This window comes from Mercurialis annua, linkage group LG2 (genome assembly GCF_937616625.2).
Source record: "Mercurialis annua linkage group LG2, ddMerAnnu1.2, whole genome shotgun sequence".
NCBI lineage: Eukaryota > Viridiplantae > Streptophyta > Magnoliopsida > Malpighiales > Euphorbiaceae > Mercurialis > Mercurialis annua.
The window spans coordinates 4,251,499-4,270,236 of NC_065571.1; the positions used below are offsets into that span (position 1 = coordinate 4,251,499).

General features: G+C 36.1%; 5 protein-coding genes across 6 annotated transcripts; 2 read left to right on the forward strand and 3 right to left on the reverse strand.

Moving 5' to 3' along the window:
• Positions 1-913: 913 nt before the first annotated feature.
• LOC126667937 (putative serine/threonine-protein kinase) lies at positions 914-2,502 on the reverse strand. The gene has a single exon (XM_050361089.2). It carries the CDS (start codon positions 2,109-2,111, stop codon positions 978-980), a length of 1,134 nt encoding a protein of 377 aa, XP_050217046.1. The 5' UTR covers positions 2,112-2,502; the 3' UTR covers positions 914-977.
• Positions 2,503-2,799: 297 nt separating this feature from the next.
• LOC126667938 (uncharacterized) lies at positions 2,800-5,122 on the reverse strand. Its single transcript, XM_050361090.2, has 9 exons — positions 4,851-5,122; positions 4,657-4,770; positions 4,505-4,573; positions 4,404-4,423; positions 4,271-4,323; positions 4,123-4,153; positions 3,937-4,015; positions 3,258-3,397; positions 2,800-3,166 (listed from the first exon to the last, which is right to left on the reverse strand). Exons 1-9 carry the CDS (start codon positions 5,026-5,028, stop codon positions 3,122-3,124), a joined length of 729 nt encoding a protein of 242 aa, XP_050217047.1. The 5' UTR covers positions 5,029-5,122; the 3' UTR covers positions 2,800-3,121.
• A 16-nt stretch (positions 5,123-5,138) lies between these two features.
• Positions 5,139-6,643, forward strand: LOC126667939 (mediator of RNA polymerase II transcription subunit 21). The gene is made up of 5 exons (XM_050361092.2): positions 5,139-5,245; positions 5,341-5,555; positions 5,667-5,744; positions 5,823-5,874; positions 6,294-6,643. Exons 2-5 carry the CDS (start codon positions 5,349-5,351, stop codon positions 6,368-6,370), a joined length of 414 nt encoding a protein of 137 aa, XP_050217049.1. The 5' UTR covers positions 5,139-5,245; positions 5,341-5,348; the 3' UTR covers positions 6,371-6,643.
• Positions 6,644-7,173: 530 nt separating this feature from the next.
• On the reverse strand, positions 7,174-9,495 carry LOC126667142 (signal recognition particle 19 kDa protein). The gene is made up of 4 exons (XM_050360107.2): positions 9,385-9,495; positions 8,968-9,164; positions 8,779-8,878; positions 7,174-7,450 (listed from the first exon to the last, which is right to left on the reverse strand). The coding sequence occupies exons 2-4, from the start codon at positions 9,139-9,141 to the stop codon at positions 7,320-7,322; spliced, it is 405 nt and encodes a 134-aa protein (XP_050216064.1). The 5' UTR covers positions 9,142-9,164; positions 9,385-9,495; the 3' UTR covers positions 7,174-7,319.
• Positions 9,496-10,676: 1,181 nt separating this feature from the next.
• Positions 10,677-18,513, forward strand: LOC126667141 (protein GFS12). 2 transcript variants are annotated; one of them, XM_050360105.2, is made up of 16 exons: positions 10,681-10,956; positions 11,038-11,153; positions 11,423-13,552; positions 13,719-14,046; positions 14,124-14,339; positions 14,448-14,520; positions 14,613-14,818; positions 14,919-14,981; positions 15,293-15,501; positions 15,631-15,742; positions 15,858-16,379; positions 16,827-17,137; positions 17,239-17,482; positions 17,558-17,631; positions 17,969-18,107; positions 18,195-18,513. In XM_050360105.2, the coding sequence occupies exons 1-16, from the start codon at positions 10,813-10,815 to the stop codon at positions 18,342-18,344; spliced, it is 5,037 nt and encodes a 1,678-aa protein (XP_050216062.1). In that variant the 5' UTR covers positions 10,681-10,812; the 3' UTR covers positions 18,345-18,513. The 2 variants fall into 2 exon arrangements, with proteins under 2 accessions (XP_050216063.1, XP_050216062.1); XM_050360106.2 differs by lacking the exons at positions 17,558-17,631; positions 17,969-18,107; positions 18,195-18,513 and having other exon boundaries at positions 10,677-10,956; positions 17,232-17,380.
• Positions 18,514-18,738: the final 225 nt, after the last annotated feature.

The window sequence follows — 18,738 nt, forward strand, 5'->3', positions numbered from 1 at the left end:
AATTTATATAAATTGTCAACTAATAAAATCAAGTTTAGCCTCTAGATTGCCTTTAAGACTGAAAGAAGCCAGTATCAAAAATAGTTTCATCGATCAAAGGTAGAATGTTCGTCCTCAACCTTTAGATGATTCACACGAGTTATATAAGAAGTGAATTCTCCCTCTCTCCCCGACTCGCCCCTCCCCCCAATCCCTTTTCCTTTTAAAATTCTAATTTTAATTAATTTTAACTTTTAATACTTAATTTTACATAATAATCATTTTTACAACTTTTTAAATAATAAAATAATATAGGTAGTTTGTCAGAGTTGAAATTCATACAAAATTTTGTGTAATTAAAGTTAAATTATTATGAGATTTAAAATTTTAAAAAATAATAATTTATTATAATGAGAAATTCAAAAATAAAATAAATAATTCATATAAATTGAAAATCTAGATTTGTTTAATAGTTATTACGATATGGAAAAATTATTCGATAAAATCCATAGTAAATACATATTTTATTTGATACTTACTAAATAGATGATGATATGGTCTTTTTTTAATGTTTATAAAATACACATAATCCAACTAACATTGAACGACCAATTTCTTTTATCATATTTAATGTTATCCATAGCTATAAATATATATAATGTCTACAACTTAAGCTTCAATAATTTGATTAGACATCAATTATATCAATGTTGTTTTTAATATAAAAAGGTCATTGCAAATAAACAGTAATATTTCAATTGTTATATTAATAACTTATCAGTTGTAACCCACCCTAGACTGAAAAATTTATATATAACTTGATTTAAAAATATATATTTATAATCTATGATTATAGAGCGAGCGACGGTTCAGGAACCGAACTGACTATTGATGAGCAACAAACGGAAAAGAAAAATATCTGAAAGGTACTAAATTAAAAGAAAGAGAAGCAGCCATTTCAAGATAAAGCAAACAATATACATCATACGAGAATTTGCCTAAACTAATTTTATATCTATCTTTTGTAAACAAAGCTCATTGAGTAACTCAACAACTTGACTCATCAATGGCCTATCAACTCCTATTTCATCACTACACATAGAAGCAATGCTAAAATACTTTCTCACATTTTCTTCATCTAATCCTTCCTTCCAAATTTTTGAATCCAATATCTCCATATGTCTCCTTTGCTTCAACATTTTTCTAGCCCACACAATCAACACTACCTCCTTACCATCTACAACAACAGGCAAATTGGGCCTTTCTCCGGTCGCTATTTCAATCATTAGTACCCCAAAACTATACACATCCGCCTTCATGGTCGCTATAGTCACCCCATCCTTGTACTCCGGCGGCATGTACCCCATGGTGCCGGCGACTTGCGTTGAAACGTGGGAATGCGACCCGTCCATTGCACGAGCGAGCCCGAAATCCGCAATATGGGCTTCAAAATCCATATCTAGTAAAACATTACTAGCTTTAATATCTCTATGAATGATTGGAGTGTCCAGCTGGTGCAAATAGGCTAGACCCTTGGCTACACCTAACACAACTTTAACCCGAGTCTCCCAAGATAACGGTAATTTAGTTGAATGTTCGTTAATCGACGACATGTCGTGTAGCCACTGGTCGAGGTTACCTTTCTCAATATACTCATAAATCAAGACTCTGTCAGGACCTGAAGCGCAGTAGCCGAGGATTTGAACTATATTCGGGTGACGTAGCTTACCTAGGGTTTCCATCTCAGCTCGAAATTCCCGGAAGCCTTGGAAGGCGTTGGGGTCAAGCTTCTTGATGGCGACAGTGACGCCGTCGGAGAGTGTAGCTCGGTAAACAAAACCGAAGCTGCCGTCGCCGATGATGAGGTCGGGGGAGAAGTTATTGGTAGCGATCTTGAGCTCATCCATGGAGATCCGATTGATACAGGGGTCGAACGTAGCGCTCTCATCGACGATTATAGAGGAAGGCTGAGGATTAGGCACCGTCCGTGTCCGGTGGTGGTGGCGGCGGTGATTGTTGCTTGGCCGGAACGGTTTGGAGGATTTGCAAATGAGACAAATGAAAGCGAATAGAAGCGTGATGAAGAAGAAACTAGCGGCGGCTGCAAGAACTGATTGAGCAGTTGGATCCATTTTTGTTTACTATAGACATAGAAAATTTGAGTTTCTTTTTCTAGTTAGGGGAAAACTAGGGATTAAGCCGCCATAAAAGGAGGAGGAAAAGTATGTAAAACGTTAACAGGAATTTTCAGAGAAGACAAAGAGAGAGACTCCATAGCGGCGTCAACGGTTAAAGAGGATGAAGAGTGGGGTAATGATCGTGTGAAGTGATGTAGATGATACGCTTCAATATAGACCGTTGGATTAAGATAGTGGTATGACTGTGATAATCTGGGTCGTCAGTCAAACAAGTTGGTAAGAGCCTAACATACACTGTGTTACAGATTCTTTTAACCTTTTCCACCAAACAATAATCGTGCTTGGCGCGTACAAATGGAGATACATAATTATTGGACATAAAGTGGCAAATTGCTACCTTAACTTGCAAACGATCATCAATTAATACAAATTTTAAATTTATGATCTATTTAATTTTAAATTTAGCTTTTTATTTTTATCAATTTATCCTATTTTTAAACTTGATTAGACACATGTTGCTCACCTCAGATAACAATTCGTTACGACTTGACTCTCTTCCTTAGCAGCTACAGATTCTCCGTAAAGCCATAATGAAATCAATTCCAGACACTTATGTCATGGTTTCTTACGTCGGCAAGACTAAATTGATCATAAAATTAAAATAAAATGTGCTAATTGACAATTGCTTGTAAGTTGAGGGGCAAATTGCCGCTCAAGTCCATAATTATTGTGCAAACAACTTTTTCTTTATCATGCACAAATTGTTTAATTACAAACCCATTAAGAAATCGAGTTCAAGACTAAAATATTTTCATGACTAATCACGATGCAGACTACCAGACAGCATCTAAATTTCTAATGTACCGACATAACATGTTCAATAATTCACATGCAACACTAAAGAGAAGCTACACGCAAAAGGCTGGTCCATATCTCCCGGTGCACATAGCTTAATGCACTAGCACCTCCTTAATGAAAAATCTCTGTCATTTTAGTATTTCTCATTAGATTTCTCCTTCATGCTTTTGCTCTGCCTTCAATGATTCATCCTAAGGACACAGGACAAGAATGACTTTATTTGTCATGCAAAGGTTTCAAAGTTTCAAGTAAGTTAAAAGCGTGGAAGTAGATTTTGCTGACCTTAACACAAATATAAATATAATGAACATCGGGGTTCTTTCCAAGAGCTGCTTCCACCGAGCTTCCATCGTCATCGAGTGGAACGGGATTTGTCAATTCCCACACTGGATATTGACAGTCTCCCCCTGACAAAAGCTTTTCTGCACATTAACAGCCGCAAGATCAAGAGCAGTACAAGTCCATACTTGCTTCCGTTTAGTGTCCACAAAGAAAATCAAACAAAGTTCGTCATTAAACCAAAGCATCTCATTGGTCTGCCATATAATGATGAATGCAGGAAAACTGATGCATTATATAGTTTTCACCAATAGAAAGATCATACCGCATTAGGAATTTGTAAGACATGTAAATAACAAATCCATTCATTTGGAAATTCTTAGAAATTCTAAGTAACATAAATAACAAATCCATTAATTTGGAAATTTTTGGAAGGCGCTCTGTCAGTGTCAAGTTTAAGTGGCAGTGAACATTGCTGCTCTATCAAAAAACCAAAACGACAATGTTCTATGGCTTTTTTCTTTTTACACTCCTCAAGTGTTCAGCTTACCCACAACAAAAGATGTTATAAACACATAAGATTCGACCAGATCTTTGCGAAGGGATGAAAAAGAGAAGGAAATCTCTTTCTAGATTTGATTACAGTTTTAAACATCCGAGAAGAAGCAAGAAGTAAATGAACCTATGACATGAAGCGTAATCCTCCATGAGAACGACTCTTTCAACAGGCGCAAGCGATAAAGTGGAGCTCCATAAGTAACCTGCCATATCAGCAAAGTCAGTCAAAGGAATGAAAGCAAATAAGGCAAGAACGTATCACGATTTGATAGTGTACAACTAAAAGCCAGAAAAAACAATTGTTATTTACCAGAATGTATACTCCTTTATCCTTGAGGACCCTATAGTGTGGCATCAACTGCTTCAATATATGGTGAACAAGATCAAGAAGAAAAAACAGAAAATAAAACTACAAAACAACCGGAATAGCGTTGTTTATAGTCTACATTATATCTTACCTCCAAACTTCTTTAAGCATAAGCGTAGCATTTTGACGCGAAGTATTTCCACACTATAGTAAAAAAAATCGCAGTAAATACATATTCGAATTAAACATAAACAACACTATAAGCAACACAATTAAAGACTTACCAAAATAGAGTCTAGAGTTCCTGCAGAAATTACAACCATTAAGAAACAAATTAATTTTCCGCGCACCGCATCAATTAAGTAACTAAAGAGTAAACATTAACCTTTATCAATAACAGCATCAAACGAAGCCGTCTGAAAACCGCTCATATCTCGAACATCCATTTGAATATCTACACATCAATTCAGTAAATTAAAACACAAGTAACAACAATATCATAAACGGTATAAGCGTTGGGCAACATTCTTCAAATACATTTTAATTGAGGACGGTTAGAATACTTCTTCTGCATAGCTTCAATAACCACAGAAGATATATCAATGTTCACCATTTCTTCATATCCGTCCTCCGCCATTCCGTCGCTAAATGCTGCAATCACATTTTTAAACAATCACAAACAAAGCAAAGTTAAAATAATAGAAAAAGAGGGATCTGAGAAAGAAAGTAACCGGAATTTCCGCATCCGACGATGATGATTCGAGGACGGTGATGACGAGGGATGTAGAGATTGATGAGAGGAGCCAACGATGGATACTTTTGGTACCAATCGAACGGTCCTGATTCATTTGCGTATCTATTGTCCCAGTACCATGGTTCACCGTACGCCTCCGTCGATGATGCCCCCATTGTATTCAAGCTAGTCAATGTTTTGATTGATTAATACTGATCTTCGTTCATTGATTACATCTCCCTGTTAACAGAAAAGGGTACACGTGTCTTTTCACTCGTTGAAGTTTCAAGTAAGCATAAAACGGCGTTGTTTCGGTCTAGGCTATATATAATCAGTTTCTCAGCTCTAAAATTGCAGGCGACTGAACGAAGAAATGCAGTAGCAAACTTTCTTGTAAGTTTCTTACTTTATCTCCTCTGCTTAGTTGGATTTTGAATTTGATTATGGAATTTTTTTCTGATATATAAGAAATTTGAGTTCAAAATTAGGTTTAAAGATGGATATAATCTCACAATTACAAGAGCAAGTGGATACGATTGCATCTCTTACGTTTAATACGATAGGGACGCTGCAAAGAGATGCGCCGCCGGTGCGGCTCTCTCCGAATTACCCTCAACCTGAACCGCCGACTTCTACTCTTCCCCAAGATATCGCTGAGCAGCCTAAATTAATGAGTGCCGCTCTTGTCAAGGCTGCTAAGCAGGTCTCAATTTTGATTTCATTTGATTAGATTGTTTAATTCATCTGAAATCAATGAGTTTTTTTTTGTATTGTACAACTATTATTAACTAACTGCATGTGTTTTTTGTTGTAGTTTGATGCTTTGGTGGCTGCGCTTCCGTTGGCGGAGGGAGGTGAGGAAGCTCAACTAAAACGGATTACAGAATTGCAGGTATGGACTTGCGTAAGAGCTGCGCCAAATTCGGGATCAGCGTAGATTTTAATGGTTTGCTTATGATCTAATTTTCAGGCTGAAAATGATGTTGTAGGGCAGGAACTCCAAAGACAATTGGAAGCTGCAGGTGGATTCTCCATAGCTTGTTGTTATCTTTTATTACTGTTTGTATATTCCATAGATATCTCCCTCTCCTTTAAATGTGATCGAACTTCATATCAGCATTTACGATAGTGGTGCATTAAGAGAAGGAACTAGTAATTACTACAAAACAAGGAATTCTTTTATCAGACTCCAGTTGTTGGTACCTATGCATAGACTTCGTATTCATGTGTGTCACTGCCATTGGAGATTGGACATAAATGATGCATCGAATGGTGTTTCTCATTTAGAAATTTCTGTTACTGTAGGCTGATGTGTTATTTACCCGACAATATGCAGAAAGTGTAATGATATGTGCTCTGAATATTCTGGTATCTTTGAGCATTTTTACGTTTACCCTCCATTATCTGTTCTTCTTGATATTGTTTTTTCTTGTGGTGCTAGAGAAAGAATTGAAGCAGGTCCAGGAGCTGTTTAGCCAAGCAACAGATAATTGCTTGAACTTGAAGAAGCCGGATTAGGATGGCGCACTGGGATTAATTTAACCATAACTAAACTGGAGCAGTCCAGGTGGATTAATTCTGGTGCAAGCTGCATCGCGAGCATTATTAGCCTTCTTTTGCCGCTAATAATGTGTAGATGCTGTCATAGGTGATGGAGTCCAAGATAATATTGTCTTATGCATAAAAAACCGCCTATTAACCGTAGAATTAGGTTCAGTTATTCTTCATAGATTGTGAATTGTATGTGTAGACAATTTCACTAATGAGCTTAAAGATTATGCTTTGACTGCTCTCTCTCTCTCTTGTAGTAATTTCTTTTTACGTCTCATTTGTTTGCTTTTTATACCCTTTCTTCTTCTTCCTCACTCTCTAGGTTGTCTATTTTTGCATAACCACTCTACTGGCTAGATTTCTTAAATATTCAAAATTGAAGTAATGGAATTTTATTTTTAATCATGAAGATTAGTTGAGAAACGGTTAAGTGTATTTTTCATTACAATACAAATTATGACTTTATGAATTGAAAATTTAGATTTTGAACAATAGATTTGACTTATATTTCTGATTACTGTTTCTAGCATTTTCTAACACCGGTTTAAAAAGAAAGCGATTGAAACTTGGATTATGATTGGAGGTCATAACAGCTTAGAAATGGGATCAATATTATCTAACCAGCTCAGGTCTCAATTTCACCATTATTATTTTTCTCAATTATCATAATTACTTGCAAGATCCAGAGCACCAAGTTTGTCTCTTGTTCGCTAAAACTACAAACGATATTTGTTTCTTGTTATAAGCGGATGCAAACAATGTATCTAAAATAGAAGGGAATAAAATCTGCAATGTGTATATAAATGTAAAAGGCAATATCAGCAGAACTCAAATTCACTGATAAAAATCTATTACAAGGAAAGCCTTTGCTAAGCAGCCGAGAAAATGTTCAAATGCATTCGGAATATTAGACCTATCATCTCTTCTTTTTCCCACCTTTTCCGGACTTGGACGTTCCAGCATTTGATGTGGATGCAGGTTCCTGCTTCTTAGTCCTCCCAGGATGCCGAGGCACCAACTCGGCAACATGAAGCATTAGCTGTTTTCCTGCAAGATAGTCAAAGGATGAATAAATGCAGAGAAAATAGCAAGTGACAAGAGCATACTCTCTAAAGCAGAAGTAAGAATGGCTAATGCTTTGTTTTTCCATAACAATGGCTGATACTACTGTGAGTTGGTAGGGTTAGAGTCGCTAAACCAAAAGAAAGAAAGGCCAAAAAGAAAATGTGTAAATTCCTGGAACAATCTATCATGACAAATAAATAGCATAAATTATGAACTTCATGCCCTTGAGCAGTTTATCCCTTGAAATAGACATGGATTTCATCAAAATTCAAATCCGAGTAGTTTCATATAGGCTAGAATGAGCACTTTTACATAGAGAAACTAAATGTCTCTAAAATTACCTTTCAGAATATATCAAAGGGCAGCTGATAATAAGGCAATGCGGCAATTTTCGAGGCAGAACTTCAATAAGGCAATTCGGATTGATAAATAAAACTTTAAAGAAGGTTTTCTCTTCGTTCTTTCTAAATTTCCTGGGTATTTTTAGACTAAATAGGAGTTTAGAGCCTATAGTTGCCTTCAGCATTCCCAGACGAAGCGTCAATTTTATCTGTGTTGTGAAAAGGTCTTGAGTCTGATACGTCTAAAGCTCAACAGGAATCACAAACCAAGTTGCCATCACAACAAATAACTAATGTCCCTTGCAAGACAGCGAGAAACAGAAGAAAACACAATTCATCGATAAAGATTTTCTTCTTAGCACAAGGGACTAGGGAGTAATGAAATTTCATTGAGAAGGAATCTAACAGAAAGTAAACAAGTCATTGCAGTCTATCCTACTAAGGAAGATGATGAGACACGAACAAGGCAACATTTGTACTTCTAATTCCAAGTATTTCCACAGTTAGCAATTTCAGAAGATAATTATCAAAAAGACAATGCTTTATAGTTTATAGTCCAAGTTTAGACCTGAGCCAAAAAAAGTAAGACTACAAACCCACCTCGCAGAAGGAACTGGCTTGATTCACTATTAAAGGCGAACTCACTTAATTCGCATATTTTGATTTGAACTACTCCCTATTATCCGATGAGAAAATCCAATTTAAATACAAAAACTAAACCAAAAGGAGAAACACCCACATCACAGTTCAGTAGCACACTTATCCCACAAAACCTTTAATACATTGATGCTCTCAGCACCTCTCAAAATTCTAGGGCATATCTACCACTACTCAGTTGTCCTAAGATATAACTACTTTAGTGCACACAGCAAAAAACTAAAGTCTGGGCAACACTCGACTATCAAACTCTTCACAACTTTTAACTACATTTTCAGATTAAAACCTTTAAAAACAAGAAACTATACTCACTGGTAGCAATGGCAGGATTGCACAAAGTTCCGTCTTCCCTTTTCAGCAAAACTCTCACTCTCCCTATTTGCATGAAATCGCGTGGATACGCTTTGTCAATCTATGGAAGACAACATATAAAATAAATCATTTGGAACTTCATAGCAACTATGTAATTTAAATCCAAGCAAAGCCGTCGCAGATTTAAACCTCAATAGCATAAGGGAGTTTGAAATGGCTGCAGCAATCACCAATCTCAAGACAAGTCGGATTTTCGCATGCTTTCGTCGTGCAAATTCGCCTTCCCTCCGCAATTGTCTTCTTGGAGTTTATGTAAACAGGATACAGCACCACCCATTTCTTTATACTGGTCGCAACTGCCATCTCTAGTCTCTATTGTTGAATTCCTACAAGAATTGAAATTATTAACATCTCCATTTTAATTTTAATTTCAATTCCAATTTCAATTTCAATTTCAATTTCAATTTCAATTGAAAGAATTACATATGCATATGATGTAAGAAAAAGGGGGAAAACACGAACATAAATGTCCTACGATTAGAAGAGATTGTAAAGAAAAAAATGATAAAACAGTGAATCAAAAGGAAATCATAACAGAATACTTACTAGAGGAGACGATATGAGCTGCCGGATTTACTGTGGTAGCGTTGGTTGATCTTTGCTTTGGGTTTAATAAGGAGAAAAATGGTGCTATGCAAAACCCAGGTTCATCAATATTGATTTTAATTTGGATCCTTATATTATTAATTTTATCAAGTTAGGTCCTTAAACTCATGGATGGAATTGAGAAAATATTGAAAGGAGCTATTAAATTAACCATAAAACTTTATACTATAATATTTTTTTATATTCATAATCTTGATCATTTTTTTTGATAGAAACAATCTTGATCATTTAATTAGACATATTTACAAAAATAAATGAAAAGTGTTGTCTTATAATTGAAATTTGTTCAGTACGAGACCATGCCGATGGATATTAGCAGATGTACAACTGATGATCTTGCAGGGCTCGCATGTGCAGAAGGACCTAAATTTCCTGCTACGTTTTTGACTTTGGCCATTCTCCTATCATAAAAAAAATGATAATAAATTAATAATTATAATCTGAATTAAAATTCTCTCAAATTCTAATGATCATGAGAGATTATTTTCACTTTATCTACACCATTTTTATAAAAAAAATAAATGATATAAATTAAAAATATACAGATTAATTAATTGATAAGTATCATTCATTTTTTTTATGAATGATATAGATTAAATGAACGATAACCGTTTATGTAAATTATAACTTGAAAAGATTGTGATCTTTGATTTATAGTCTAGTTTTTTGATAGCATAGTAATTAATGGTAAATGTGATAATGGAACTGGTTCTCCTCAAATTGAAATTTCTTTCATCTTCTTCAAGTAAATTTGGATAGATTAAATATAAATAAATTTTAATTTTTATATAATTTTCATGTTAATGAAAAATAATTAAATCTATTATAATTCAAATATTCTATTAAAATTAATTATAAAATACACAAATAAAATAGATAATTATAAAAATTGTGTGTAAACTAATAATAAGAAATAGAGTACATTGATTAATTGTTATATTCTCTTTAATATTAATTTTATATGTAATTGAATAAAATATATCTATTGTACATATAATTATTTTTGAAATACAGAATATTACAGGGATATAAAACACGAAACGTTTACCAATTTGTTCTCATAGCAAAATATAAAAAATAATTAGTCACAAATTTAATTCTATACGAATATTAATTGTTTGGGTTAAATGGGTTAATATGTACCGTTTTCTTAATTGAAGGGTGATTGTCGTTCCCTCCAGAAATAATCAGTGGTCGTTTTGTACTTCTACTCTTTTGTTTTTCGAGTTGAGGTATGAAACGGTGCGTTTAGTCTAACAGAGAAACAAAAGCAGCCTGTTCAAGAATTTCGTATCACCTAAACGATCAAAAATATTTATGAGAATTGGTAGAGATGAAGAGTATGCAACACTCAATTGATGTTTGACGATGACGATGGCGATGACGGAGCAGCAGCAGACGTGCTTCGATTGTCTCCGACGCCGAATTGAATCCGATTTCTCGGAGCAACTGCTCTTCTGTTATGGCATATCTGATTCCGCTCTTCCCTTAGGCTCCTCCGCTGTTGTTCAGGTATCTCTTTACCTCCTCTCTATCTTATTATAAGCACAATTTTGTTTTAATTAACTTTTTTTGTGTTTGAAACTGGAGCAGGTTTCTAATTCTAATGGAGTAGGCGGAGGAGGAGGAGGAGAGTCCACTACTTCAGCTTCTCACTTCATACTGGAGCAGTTGCCGACTCACCAATACGATTGTTTGGCTAAATGCGTGTGAGTTGTTTTTTTCTTTTTAGAAGCTTTTATGTTATAATTCATGTTAACTCAGATTAATTGACCTCACTGTTTAAGGTTATTATACTAATGCCTAGCATTACAAGTATAAGCTTTGATTATCTATCTTTTTTGTGCAAATATCTTTTTCTAGTGAATAACTGTTTGTTTTTAACAAAGCATCCCGTAGTTTTTGCAATATCGATGGCTTATGTATCAAGAGTATATGTTAATGCTAGCTTCTCTGAATGCCATTATTTATTTGGCAGTGATGAATATATTAAGCAAAATAATGAAGACAATGACAGCCATGGGATTGATGCTAATTCAGTTACTGTTGCAACTAAACCACAATCCCCACCACACCAGTCTTTACATCTGCTAAATGCCAATTCAAAAGCATCTGTAGATTTTGTTGGATCTGAAAGGTCTACTTGTGCTTATTCTAAGAGCTTTTCATGCTCCCGTGTAATTAGTGCATTGGCACCGCTTGCTCAGTTTGATGTTTGTTCCTATAATGTCCTCAAAAAGATTGCCTCTAACTATTTGTCTGGGTTTCTGGAAGATAATGTGATGCACTCGCTTAATCTCCTGATCCAAGGAAAAGCTTCAGGACGAGACAGTGTAAATTTTCTTCGTCTACTTGGGATACCATATTTTGACGAACATAGCATTCCTGGTTTCCTTAGGCACCCTAATATAGTTCCTGTTCTTGGATACCTCAGAACATCCGGGAATATTTATTCTGTAATTCCAAGAACTCCATATACTTTAGAAAGTATTCTATATTTTTGCCCAAATGCTTTAAAGTCCGAGTGGCATATAAGATTTGTGGTGTATCAGCTGCTTTCTGCCATTGCTTTCTTACATGGTTTAGGGGTTCACCATGGTAAGATACGTCCATCTAATATAATGCTAACTGATTTATGCTGGTCCTGGCTGCGCATATATGACGAGCCAAAATCAGGATCTAGTTTAAGTTCAAGGGAAGGTGAAAGCAAACATCCTGCTGCCTTTGCAAGAACCTGTTGTGGCTTGGACGGGTGCTCTTCTCAAGGGCTCTACAGAGATTTGAAGCTTTCATTGTCAATGGATTGGCATTCCCAATTTTATATGTGGTGGAAAGGAGAGCTAAGTAATTTTGAGTATTTACTCGTCTTAAATAAATTGGCTGGTAGAAGGTGGGGAGATCACACATTTCATACTGTAATGCCGTGGGTAATAGACTTTAGCACAAAACCAGATGAGAATTCTGATTCCGGGTGGAGGGACTTGAGCAAAAGCAAATGGCGGTTAGCAAAAGGTGATGAACAGTTGGACTTCACCTACTCAACGTCTGAAAGGCCACATCATGTATCAGATGAATGCCTTTCTGAGCTAGCTGTCTGCAGCTATAAAGCTAGGAGGTTACCATTAAGTGTTCTTCGTCTGGCTGTTCGTTCAGTCTATGAACCTAATGAATATCCATCCAGTATGTTAAGATTGTACCAGTGGACTCCTGATGAGTGCATCCCTGAGTTCTATTGTGATCCTCAAATTTTTTATTCTATGAATGCTGGCATGACAGATCTGGCAGTACCATTATGGGCAGGTAGTCCAGAGGAGTTTATTCAGTTGCATCGAGATGCCTTAGAAAGTGATCGTGTCTCAAGTCAAATTCATCACTGGATTGATATTACCTTTGGCTACAAGATGTCTGGGCAGGCTGCCGTGGCTGCAAAGAATGTTATGCTGCCTTCATCAGAGCCCACGATACCACTATCAGCAGGACGCCGCCAACTCTTTACTCGACCACATCCTGCACGTCTAGTTTCTGTAAGTAAGAAACTATGTGGGGCCAAATCATCTTCGATGGACAAATGCTTGATAAATGAAGTAGAGAATAAAACACCTCTTCTCAATGAAGCTACTTATTTAGAAAAACTAGAAGACGCATCTGCATTTTCTGAGCATGCTGGTAATTTGAGTCCTCAGTATAGCTGTAATCCAAAAAATCTTGTAAATGATATATTTCCCGTTGAAGAAACAGCAGCTAAGAGTAGTGATAAAGGCATCTTTAAGCCTCTAGAAATCATTAAAAGATATGGATTTCCATCTGATATTAATTTAAATTATCTTCTTGAGCATATGGAGGTGGATGTTGAAGGTTCCATGGGATACCAAGAGTTACTTCTTTGGAATCAAAAGTCCTCAAGCTTAGGTAACTCTCCTGAAGATCTCGCGAAGGACATGTTTTCTGTTGGTTGTATCTTGGCAGAACTTTATTTGAAGAGGCCACTTTTCGAATCAATCTCATTAGCTACATACGAGGAAAGTGGTATTTTACCAGAATCTATGCTGGAACTTCCTCCTCATGCTAAAGTTCTAGTTGAAGCTTGCATCCAAAAGGATTGGAGAAGGTTCTTACTTCTTCCAGTTGTGCTTATTGTGATATTTATAATTGAAAAATTATTTATTTCTTAAATTCTTGCTTGATTTGAGCTCATTTTTCTTTCTTTTTTTAGTTTACTTTTATGTCTGAAATTGTTTTTTTCTTTTACTTATTCTTTCCTGGTAAATAATTAGGAGACCATCGGCGAAATGTGTTCTAGAATCACCTTATTTTCCCACAACGATTAAGTCATCCTACTTGTTTATTGCACCACTTCAGCTTCTAGCAAATAATGGATCTCATCTTCAATATGCTGCGAATTTTGCTAAACAAGGAGCCCTGAAAGCAATGGGTGCCTTTGCAGCTGAAATGTGTGTCCCTTTTTGTTTACCTCTTGTAGTAAACCCTCAGTTTGAAATTGAAGCTGAATGGGCTTATGTTCTGCTGAAAGAGTTTATTAAATGTTTGACACCAAAGGCAGTGAAGACATTAGTCTTGCCAGCTATCCAGAAGATTCTTCAGGCTAGTTATGAATTCAATTGATATATGTATGGAAGAAACATTGGTTTACTTGTTACTGATTGATGCATTTATTTCAGACTACAGGTTATTCACATTTGAAGGTTTTACTTCTCCAAGGTTCATTTGTGCAAGAGATTTGGAATCTCATGGGTAAACAAGCATATTTGGAAACATTACATCCCTTAGTTATTGCAAATTTGTACGTTGCTCCTCATAAGAGTTCTGCTGCTGTTGCTTCTGTTCTGCTGATTGGTACTAGTGAAGAGCTCGGTGTACCTATCACAGTCAATCAGGTTATTTAATTGTATGATCAATATATTATGCACGCAAAAGAGACTACACCTGATTGTTTAAAATTAATTTTTGCTATAATTTAACAGTGTTTTTTGCTCTTGATTCAGACAATCTTGCCTTTAATTCACTGCTTTGGGAAAGGACTCTGTCCTGATGGAATTGATGTGCTGGTTAGAATTGGTATTTTCAGTTCATTAATTGGTGGGACTAGCGTCCTTTACAAAATTGAAATGTTCGCTTTACTAAACTACCTTACTGCTTTCATATTTCAGGTGGTCTCTTAGGCGAGGGCTTTATTATTAGACAGATGCTACCCCTGCTCAAACAAGTTGTTCGTTCTTGTGTCAACATCTCGTTTATGGATACGCCGGAGCCTTCTCAGAGTTGGAGTGCATTAACCTTTATGGACTGCTTAAGCACAATAGATGGTCTAATTGTATTCTTGCCAAGGGAGGTGGTTGTAAAGGAACTGATTGAAGTATGGATATTGCTCTTTATCTTCAGACATTGTGTTTATGTTCTTAGTGAAGACCTGGTCAGAAACTCAAAAAAATAACAGTGCATCTTTGATCATTCAGGATAAGAGTTGTTTACACGTTACCATCCTTAAGCAGACCAACTGGGAAATTCCAGTACTTCAGGTAGTCTAAAATTTCTATCTTGTACCCTTAATCATGTAGTTGTTGTTATTTTTTTAAAATTTATACAGACTGTTGTAGCATACTTCTTCCTATTTAATATGCCTTGGAATTATTTACCAACTAAAATTGTTGATATGACTTGTCTTGATTGTTAACTTTTTCCAGTACAATTTAATTTGGATCAAGTCATATGTTAAAACCAGTCCCTCTTTGTATAAAACTATCCTATCAAAATTAGTACTTGGCCCCATGCCAGCTATTTATTCTTTTGCTAAGTTTGATTTGAGCAATACAATCCTTTTTTTCCTTAGGTTGCTGCTACAACTCTCATGGCACTTTGTCAGCGAATTGGACCAGAATTAACAGCATTACATGTTCTGCCACAACTCAAAGACCTATTTGATGAGCTTGCTTTCTCACAGGAGAAAGCATACGACTCTGGTTATTTCAACAAAAACTTCAGCATTTCTAAATCCAAAGTAAATGGGGAGGCTCAAATTGAAAGCCGCATGGATCTTGTGTGAGTGCTACTCATATTAATTATGGCCTTGCAAAAATCCAATTTGATCCAAAATTCCTTGGACAAATATATTCGTATCTAATAGCCATCATGTATCTTTGTTTTTTTCTTAATTTTTTTTTTGTATAGGTTGCTTCTGTATCCTTCTTTTACATCTCTTCTTGGGATTGAGAAACTTCGTCAGTGTTGTACCACATGGTTGCTTCTCGAGCAATTTCTTCTACGATGTCATAATTGGAAGGTATGGTGCTTATGCTTCTACCGTCGGGATAATTGGTTTATTCTTGTCTGTATGTCAATATTGTTGCACATGCACATATGTCTTGATCCATGCATCTTAACTTGGTATGATTCAGTGGGAACATTCAGGAGAGCCATCTCGGAGTGGAGCTGAAAATATTACTGCAAAAAGGCCTCCTTTCAATCAGACCTCAACATCTAACTACAATCCTGCTAAGCTATTGCTTAATGGTGTTGGCTGGTCGATTCCGCAATCACAAGGAATCAGAGGTGCCAAAAATTTGATACTGCAGAGACAGTTTGATGACATCCATGAGAATTCAGTGGGAAGTCATTTAGCAGCCTCAAATCCTTCAAAGCGCGAACCCTGGTTTTGGTTTCCTAGTCCAGCTGGCAGCTGGGATGGGCCTGATTTCCTTGCGCGTGTTGGGAGTGCGAAAGATGAACTTCCCTGGAAGATTAGAGCATCTATATTATATTCAATCCGTGCACATCATGGAGCATTAAGATCTTTAGCTGTTAGCCAAGATGAGTGTATGGTTTTCACTGCAGGAATTGGCCCAGGGTCCAAAGGAACTGTTCAGAAGTGGGAACTCTCAAAAATTAACTGTATATCTGGCTATTATGGTCATGAGGAGGTTTGTATCTTTTCTTATTTTGTCCTTAAATTGTTGGCTTCATATAGTAAACTAAGCCATCCAAGCACACAATGATTCATATGCGTTCTTTAGCAGTACACGCAGTAATGCTTACAACAAACAAACACCCACACCCACAGATTCTCCTTTTTGAAATAATTCGGTCATGCAAGGTCTGGGTGCATTTATGCTGCATTCTGTCTGCAGAAGGCATTGGTCTTTAAGTACAAGAACACGAATGATATCATTTCGTACTCCCTTTTAGATACTGACTCCTCCCTTTCTTTCTAAATGCCATACTTCTTGAGTTCAGTGGTCCTTGAATGCTAATTAACATTTGCTGGTCTTTCAGTTTCTGAGTGATATTTGTCTCCTCCTGAAGCTAATGTGTTTTTACTAGTAAATTTGTGCCATGGATATGACTCTAATAGTGTATATAACTGCTAGGTGGTAAACGACATTTGTGTATTATCATCCAGTGAAAGGATAGCATCCTGTGATGGAACTATTCATGTCTGGAATAGCAGAACAGGGAAAGTACTATCTGTTTTTGCTGAAGCATCAGCTGAGCCTTCACATACTGCAAGCCCTTCATCCTCTACATCAAAGGTTAATCTTGATCATTCCAATATGCTAAATTCCAACACATTATCAATTGGATTACTGTCTAGTGCATTTGATGGGAGCTTGTACACATGTATGCACCATTTAGAATCTCTTGAAATGCTTGTAGCTGGCACCGGAAATGGTTCTCTCAGGTGAATACAGTTCCATTTAATTAATATCTTAAGCTGATTATGGAACTGGAATCTGACTCTAAAGCATTTGAATATTTTTGAAACTTCATTCAAGCATACAGGTTTCTTGATGTTACCCAGGGTCGAAAGCTTCATCTGTGGAGAGGTGAAGCTATCGAATCTGCTTTTCCTTCTCTCGTCTCTGCCATATCCTCATGTGGATCTGACAAAACTCCAGCTGATGGAACTTTTGCATCACCATCGTGGATTGCATCTGGACTAAGTTCTGGTCATTGCAGAGTATTTGATGTCAGAAGTGGAAATGTTGTTGCCTTTTGGAAGGCTCATGATGGATACGTGACAAAGGTATGCTTAAAATTCCTAGTGAAAAAATGATTTGAATTTGATAAGAATTTTTGTTCTTACATTTTGTATGTGTAGTTGGCTGCACCAGAGGACCATTTGCTTGTTTCCAGTTCTTTTGATAGAACTCTCCGGGTTTGGGACCTTAGAAGGTAATTTCATTCTTTCTAGTTTTTATTTTTCTTTCAGTCTACTGGAAGCTCGGTAGTGTATTCCAGAAAATTATGCATCTGAACTCTGGAGTTTGATTACTTATCTCCACCTCAATTCTTAGGATAATTTGAGCCCCGAATTAACTTGCTGAAAGTTTAATCATAGAACTTTGGAGCTCTACTCGTTTAGTGTTAATTTTCTCAAACTAATTTCATGAACTATTTAAATACATAATGTTCTTCGGCAATATATTGCTCGATCTAGCCTTCTTTTGGATGTGCTATTTGTGAATAAAAGTAGCGCTGGTCCATCTGATTGTGTAATAATATCGTGCAGGAATTGGCCTACGCAGCCCACCACGGTGTTCAAAGGTCATACAGATGGAATATCTTGTTTTTCCATATGGGGACAAGATGTAATTTCAATTTCCAAAAATAAGATTGGCCTATCCACTTTGTCTAGATCTGCTAAAGAAGTAAGTTAAATTAAGTAGTAGCTTCTCTTTAAGCACATAACTTGCATAAGCATGAACTAATTTTGATTACAAGTATGTGATTGGCAGGAAGGGCAGCAGCAAATTGTGCCCCAGAAACTGTTTGCAGCTGATCATGGAATGAAAAATTTGTCAATCTTATCAACTATGAGTATTTTGCCCTTCTCACGATTGTTTGTTGTTGGAACTGAAGATGGTTACATGAAAATTTGTTGTTAGATGTTAGAGTTATAGCTTTTGTTATTAGTAACTTAAATCATTTTTGTGATTCAAATATAGGCTTGTATTTTCAAAATCTTAAATTTAAACTTTGATTTAACAGGATTTGTAAGTTGTAACTGGGACTTTAATACACATTGTTAAATTTAACCTTTCAAATTGTATGGCATACATCCTTCACGGTCTTTCCTATGGATCAGCTTCCTCATCTGCCGCTACGCATAGTTTTCCTAGTGGACCGGAGGTGGTAAAATGAGGCAGAATGCCTATTTTGAGCATGTCCTAGTCTAAAATTATGACGATAGCCTGATTTGATCTTTTCGACCATTTGAAAGGCAGAGTGGACTTTTATTTTATTTTTTGTTAGGGATAGCTACAAAGATACTTTCAAAAA

Excerpts from the sequence above, each read along its gene's own strand:
- LOC126667937 (XM_050361089.2), bottom strand. The coding sequence starts at position 2,111 with ATGGATCCAACTGCTCAATCAGTTCTTGCAGCCGCCGCTAGTTTCTTC.
- LOC126667938 (XM_050361090.2), bottom strand. The coding sequence starts at position 5,028 with ATGGGGGCATCATCGACGGAGGCGTACGGTGAACCATGGTACTGGGAC. Across the intron at positions 4,574-4,656 it reads TAACCGTCCTCAATTAAAAT|ATATTCAAATGGATGTTCGA; the intron begins GTATTTGAAGAA and ends ATTGATGTGTAG. Across the intron at positions 3,398-3,936 it reads GATTACGCTTCATGTCATAG|AAAAGCTTTTGTCAGGGGGA; the intron begins GTTCATTTACTT and ends GTTAATGTGCAG.
- LOC126667939 (XM_050361092.2), top strand. The coding sequence starts at position 5,349 with ATGGATATAATCTCACAATTACAAGAGCAAGTGGATACGATTGCATCT. Across the intron at positions 5,556-5,666 it reads TTGTCAAGGCTGCTAAGCAG|TTTGATGCTTTGGTGGCTGC; the intron begins GTCTCAATTTTG and ends TTTTTGTTGTAG. Across the intron at positions 5,745-5,822 it reads AACGGATTACAGAATTGCAG|GCTGAAAATGATGTTGTAGG; the intron begins GTATGGACTTGC and ends TCTAATTTTCAG.
- LOC126667141 (XM_050360105.2), top strand. The coding sequence starts at position 10,813 with ATGACGATGGCGATGACGGAGCAGCAGCAGACGTGCTTCGATTGTCTC. Across the intron at positions 14,047-14,123 it reads CTATCCAGAAGATTCTTCAG|ACTACAGGTTATTCACATTT; the intron begins GCTAGTTATGAA and ends CATTTATTTCAG. Across the intron at positions 14,340-14,447 it reads TACCTATCACAGTCAATCAG|ACAATCTTGCCTTTAATTCA; the intron begins GTTATTTAATTG and ends CTCTTGATTCAG.
- LOC126667142 (XM_050360107.2), bottom strand. The coding sequence starts at position 9,141 with ATGGCAGTTGCGACCAGTATAAAGAAATGGGTGGTGCTGTATCCTGTT. Across the intron at positions 8,879-8,967 it reads AACTCCCTTATGCTATTGAG|ATTGACAAAGCGTATCCACG; the intron begins GTTTAAATCTGC and ends TGTCTTCCATAG. Across the intron at positions 7,451-8,778 it reads CAATCCTGCCATTGCTACCA|GAAAACAGCTAATGCTTCAT; the intron begins GTGAGTATAGTT and ends ACTATCTTGCAG.